Raw genomic sequence first — 6,509 nt, 5'->3', positions numbered from 1 at the left:
TAGGTATCCGCAGAATTTCTGATATGAATGCTGCGGTATCCTAAAGCAAGTTTGGTGGATTGCCTCCAAAAAGGATAGCCTTTGGGTTAGGTGGGTGTATGCCCGGTACTTAAAGAATGATTCCATTTGGACTGTGAAAATTCCTCAAAACTGCTCTTGGGTCTGGCGTAAAGTGCTTAAGTATAGAGATTTGGTTGAACCCCACATCCTCCACTTTATTGGGTCTGGCCACTCTACAAGGCTCTGGCTCGATAAGTGGCATCCTCAAGGGGTTTTAATCAAGAAATTTGGGGATCGTATCAGATATGATGCGGGCTCTCATCGAATGGCTATGGTTTCAGACATTATTAGACAGGGCGCCTGGCATCCCATTTCCTATGGTTCCTTTGACCTGATTAGTGTCTGGGGTGATTTGCAACATGTTCCTATTTTGAGTGGTACGGAGGATCTTATTTTTTGGAAGAAAACCCCTAATGGCTTGTTCACCACTAAATCAGCCTGGGACACTATTAGAAGGACTTCTACTAAGGTGGGCTGGAATAAATATATTTGGTTTGCAGAGAACTTCCCTAAGCATTCTTGCACTGCTTGGAGATGTCTTATGGGTGCTCTCCCAACCAAAGACCAGCTAATTAAGAGGAATATCCATGTTGGACCGAATTGCATTTTTTGTTGGGCTGGAACTGAAAGTCATCAGCATCTCTTCTTCAATTGCCCCTTTTCCAGCAGCATTTGGGGGAGAATTAGTTCCTCTTGCTCACAAGGGGGTGGGGGGCCCACCTCTCTCCAGAATGCGATTGTCTGGCTCTCAAATGTTGGCTGTGCTAATGACAAGATGGACATTATTCCCAAGTTGGCTTTTTGTGCTACTGTGCATTTTATTTGGTGGGAAAGAAACCGAAGGCTTTTTGAAAACAAGGTTAGGTCTCATGATCAGATTATTGAGGCTATTAGACTTGATGTGGCTATCAAGTGTGCTGCCTTTCCCATTTCGGTTGTCCAAAATCCCAGAAATCAGTTTAGTGACGATTGGGGATTAGGGTGGATTGGAAGGTTATTACACAAAAAACTTGTGCATGGTTCAGACCTCCTACTCACATGACAGCCCTTCATTGTGATGGGTCTTTGACGGCTGATAGAGCTTCTTATGGTGGGATCATTCGTGATGACAATTCTGTTCTTGGCATGGAACTTCTTGCTATCCTTAGGGGAGTCACTTTATGCATTCAAAAGGATCTCCTTCGGGTTTCTATTAGATCTTATTCCAAACTTGCAGTGGATATTTTGAATGGGATAGTGAGCTGTCCTTGGAGCTTGCAGGCCTTAAAGGTCCGGATCACATCTCTAATGGAGCAATTGCAACGTAAGGAGATTAGACATGTTTGGAGGGAGCTCAACCAACCGGCAGACTTTGTTGCAGCCATTGACACTGGGGATGGGGAATCTTTTTTCTACCCCCCGGATTTCCCCCTAGACTTAGTGGAGTTGATTAAGAATGACTCAGACCGTAAGACCTACTTTAGGACCCCTTCACATTGAGTAGTAGGCCCCTGTTGTTTGGGGCTGTTTCACCGAGGGCTTGTCCTCGGGTTCGCTCTGGAGCTCTCCTTCCCCTCTTAGGCCTGTCTAAGGGGAGGGGGCAAGGGCTGCCATTTTATGTATTTTATTTCATCTCTTTTCTGTCTCAATACAATCATACTTACCTATCAAAAAAAAAAAAAAAAAACCGAAAATGAACATATGCCGAAATAGGTATCGATTCGAAGGTCACGACCCTCAACATCGCATCCACACGTATAATAATAGATTAGGACACTTTTTAGAAAATCCCAAACCCATAAAAGTATAGAAATGCCCCTAAATATCCCCAAACGACCAGCCAAGTCTGGTTTAAACCGATAATGAACATATGCCGAAATAGGTATTGATTCGAAAGTCACAACCCTCAACATCACATCCACACGTCTAATAAGAGATAATGACACTTTTTAGAAAATCCCAAACATAAAAAAGTACAAAAATGCCCCCAAATAACCCCAAATGACCCACCCGGTATGGTTCAGACCGAAAATGAATATATGTCGAAATACGTATCGATTCGAATGTCAGAAACCTCAACATCGCATCCACACGTGTAATAAGAGATAAGGACCCTTTTAAGAGAATCCCAAACCCAAAAAAGTACAGAAATGCCCCCAAATAACCCCAAACGACCCACCTAGTCTGGTTTATACCGAAAATGAAAATATACCAAAATAGGTATCGATTCGAAGTTCACGACCCCCAACATCGCATCCAAACGTCTAATAAGAGATAAATACACTTTTTAGAAAATCCCAAACCCAAAATAGTACAGAAATGCCCCCAAAGAAGCCTAAACGACCCACTCAATCTGGTTCGGACTGAAAATGAACATATGTCGAAATACATATCGATCGAAGGTCACGACCCTCAACATCGCATCCACATGTCTAATAGGAGATAAGGGCACTTTTTAGGAAATCCTCAACCTAAAAAAGTACAAAATTGCCCCCAAATAAGCCCAAATGACCCACCCAGTCGGATTTAAACCGAAAATGGGTATTGATTAGAAGATCACGACCCCCAACATTGCATCCACACGTCTAATAAGAGCTAAGGACACTTTTTACAAAATCCCATACCCAAAAAAGTACAGAAATGCCCCCAAATAACCCCAAACGACCCACCCAGTCTGGTTTAAACCGATAATGAACATATGCCAAAATAGGTATCGATTCGAAGGTCACAACCCTCAACATCACTTCCCCACGTCTAATAAGAGATAAAGACACTTTTTAGAAAATCCAAAACCCAAAATAGTATAGAAATACCCCCAAATAAGCCCAAACGACCCACCCGGTCTGGTTTAAACTGAAAATGATCATATGTTGAAATAGGTATCGATTCGAAGGTCAGATCCCTCAACATCGCATCCACATGTCTAATAAGAGATAAGGGCACTTTTTAGAAAATCCCAAACACCAGAAAGTACATAAATGTCCCCAAATAACCCCAAACGACCCACCCAGTATGGTTCATACCGAAAATAAATATATATGTCAAAATACGTATCGATTCGAAGGTCACGACCCCCAACATCGCATCCACACGTGTAATAAGAGATAATGACACTTTTAAAAGAATCCCAAATCCAAAAAAGTACAAAAATGCCCCCAAATAACCCCTCAAATGACCCACCCGGTCTGGATTATACCGAAAATGAAAATATACCGAAATAGGTATCAATTCGAAGATCATGACCCTCAACATCGCATCCAAACGTCTAATAATAGATAAAGACACTTTTTAGAAAATCTCAATACCAAAATAGTACAGAAATGCCCCCAAATAAGCCTAAAGGACCCACTCGGTCTGGTTTGGACCGAAAATGAACATATGTCGAAATACGTATCGATTCGAAGGTCACAACCCTCAACATCACATCCACACGTCTAATAGGAGATAAGAGCACTTTTTAGAAAATCTGAAACCCAAAAAAGTACGGAAATGCCCCCAAATATGCCCAAACAACCCACCCAGTCGGGTTTAAACAAGAAACGAACATATGCCAAAATAGCTATCGATTGGACGGTCACGACCCTCAACATTGCATCCATACGTCTAATAAGAGCTAAGCACACTTTTCAGAAAATCCCATACCCAAAAAAGTACAGAAATGCACCCAAATAACCCCAAACGACCCAACCGATCTGGTTCAAAATGAAAATGAACATATGTCAAAATAGGTAACGATTCGAAGGTCATGACCCTCAACTTGGCATCCACACGTCTAATAAGAGATAAGGATACTTTTTAGAAAATCCCAAACCCAAAACGGTGGGGTGTGGGGGGGGGGGTGTTGAAAAACCCAAAACGATGAAATGCCCATAAATAACCCCAAACGACCCACCTAGACTGGTTTAAACCGAAAATGAACATATGCCAAAATAGGTGTCGATTCGAAGGTCACGACCCTCAACATCGCATCCACACGTCTAATAAGAGATAAGGACACTTTTTAGAAAATCCCAAACCCAAAAAAGTACAGAAATGCCCCCAAATAACCCCAAACGACCCACCCGGTCTGGTTTAAATCGATAATGAACATATGCCTAAATAGGTATCGATTCGAAGGTCACAACCCTCAACATCACTTCCACACGTCTAATAAGAGATAAAGACACTTTTTAGAAAATCCCAAACCCAAAATAGTATAGAAATGCCCGCAAATATGCCCAAGCGACCCACTCGTCCGGTATGGACCGAAAATGATTATATGTCGAAATGTGTATCGATTTGAAGGTTACGACCCTTAACATCGCATCCACATGTCTAATAATAGATAAGGACACTTTTTAGAATATTTCAAACATAGAAAGTACAGAAATGCCCCCAAATAACCCCAAACGACCCACCTGGTTTGGTTTAAACCGAAAATGAACCTATGTCGAAATAGGTATCGATTCGAAGGTCAAAACCCTCAACCACGCATCCACACGTCCAATAAGAGATAAGGACACTTTTTAGGAAATCCCAAACCCAAAAATATACAGAAATGCCCCCAAATAAGCCAAAATGACCCACCCAATCTGGTTTAAATCGATAAGAAACATATGCCAAAATAGATATCGATTCGAAGGTCACGACCTTCAACATCACATCCACATGTCTAATAAGAGATAAAGACACTTTTTAGAAAATCCCAAACCCAAAATAGTACAGAAATGCCCCCAAATAAGCCCAAACGACCCACTCGGTCTCGTTCGGACCGAAAATGAACATATGTCAAAATACGTATCGATTCGATGGTCACAACTCTCAACATCACTTCCACACGTCTAATAAGAGATAAGGACACTTTTTAGAAAAACCCAAACCCAAAAAAGCACATAAATGCCCCCAAATAACCCCAAACGACCCACCCAGTCGGGTTTAAACCGAAAATGAACATATGCCAAAATAGGTATCGATTAGAAGGTAACGACCCTCAAGATCGCATCCACACGTCTAATAAGAGATAAGGACACTTTGAAGAGAAACCCAAACCCAAAAAAGTACCAAATGCCCCCAAATAACCCCAAAAGACCCACCCGGTCTGGTTTATACTGAAAATGAAAATATGCCAAAATAGGTATCGATTCGAAGGTCACGACCCTCAACATCGCATCCACACGTTCAATACTAGACAAGGACACATTTTAGAATATCCCAAACACAAAAAGTACAAAAATGCCCCCAAATAACCCTAAACGACCCACCTGGTTTGGTTTAAACCGAAAATAAACTAATGTCGAAATAGGTATCGATTCCAAGGTCACGACCCTCAACCTCGCATCCACACGCCCAATAAGAGATAAGGACACTTTTTAGGAAATCCCAAACCCAAAAATATATAGAAATGCCCCCAAATACGCCGAAATGACTCACCCGATCTGGTTTAAACCAATAATGAACATATGTCAAAATAGGTATCGATTCGAAGGCCACGACCTTCAACATCACATCCACATGTCTAATAAGAGATAAAGACACTTTTTAGAAAATCTCAAACCCAAAATAGTCCAGAAATGTCCCCAAATATGCCCAAACGACCCACTCGGTCTGGTTCGGACCGAAAATGAACATATATCAAAATACGTATCGATTCGATGGTCACAACCCTCAACATCGCATCCACACGTCTAATAAGAGATCAGGACACTTTTTAGAAAAACCCAAACCCAAAAAAGCACATAAATGCCCCCAAATAACCCCAAACGACCCACCCAGTCGGGTTTGAACCGATGATGAACATATGCCAAAATAAGTATCGATTAGAAGGTCACGACGCTCAAGATCGCATACACACGTCTAATAAGAGATAAGGAAACTTTTTAGAAAATCCCAAACACAAAAAAGTATAAAAATGCCCCCAAATAACCCCAAACGGCCCACCCGGTATGGTTCGGACCGAAAATGAATATATGTCGAAATACGTATTTATTCGAAAGTCACGAACCTCAACATTGCATCCACACGTGTAATAAGCGATAAGGGCACTTCTAAGAGAATGCCAAGCCCAAAAAAGTACAGAAATACCCCCAAATAACCCCAAACGACCCACCCGGTCTGATTTATACCGAAAATGAAAATATATCGAAATAGGTATCGATTCGAAGGTCACGACCCTCAACATCGCATCCAAATGTCTAATAAGAGATAAAGACACTTTTTCGAAAATCCCAAACCCAAAACAGTACAGAAATGCCCCCAAATAAGCCTAAACGACCCACTCGGTCTGGTTCGGACAAAAAATGAACATATGTTGAAATACGTATCAATTCGAAGGTCACGACCCTCAACATCGCATCTACACGTCTAATAGGAGCTAAGGGCACTTTTTAGAAAATCCTAAACCCAAAAAAGTACAGAAATGCCCCCAAACATGCCCAAACGACCCACCTAGTCGAGTTTAAACCGAAAATGAACATATGCCAAAATAGGTATCG

At 41.5% G+C, this 6,509-nt stretch overlaps 1 protein-coding gene across 1 annotated transcript; it reads left to right on the top strand.

Annotated features, from left to right (window-relative positions):
• The first annotated feature begins 1,098 nt into the window (after positions 1–1,098).
• LOC122647944 lies at positions 1,099–1,539 on the top strand. Its single transcript, XM_043841233.1, has one exon. The coding sequence runs from the start codon at positions 1,099–1,101 to the stop codon at positions 1,537–1,539; it is 441 nt and encodes a 146-aa protein (XP_043697168.1).
• Positions 1,540–6,509: the final 4,970 nt, after the last annotated feature.

Source organism: Telopea speciosissima, unplaced genomic scaffold (genome assembly GCF_018873765.1).
Source record: "Telopea speciosissima isolate NSW1024214 ecotype Mountain lineage unplaced genomic scaffold, Tspe_v1 Tspe_v1.0291, whole genome shotgun sequence".
In the NCBI taxonomy this organism is placed as follows: domain Eukaryota; kingdom Viridiplantae; phylum Streptophyta; class Magnoliopsida; order Proteales; family Proteaceae; genus Telopea; species Telopea speciosissima.
This window is presented reverse-complemented; position numbering and strand designations above follow the sequence as displayed.

What these genes read in the sequence shown, in the direction of transcription:
- LOC122647944 (XM_043841233.1), top strand. Translation starts at nt 1,099, where the DNA reads ATGACAGCCCTTCATTGTGATGGGTCTTTGACGGCTGATAGAGCTTCT.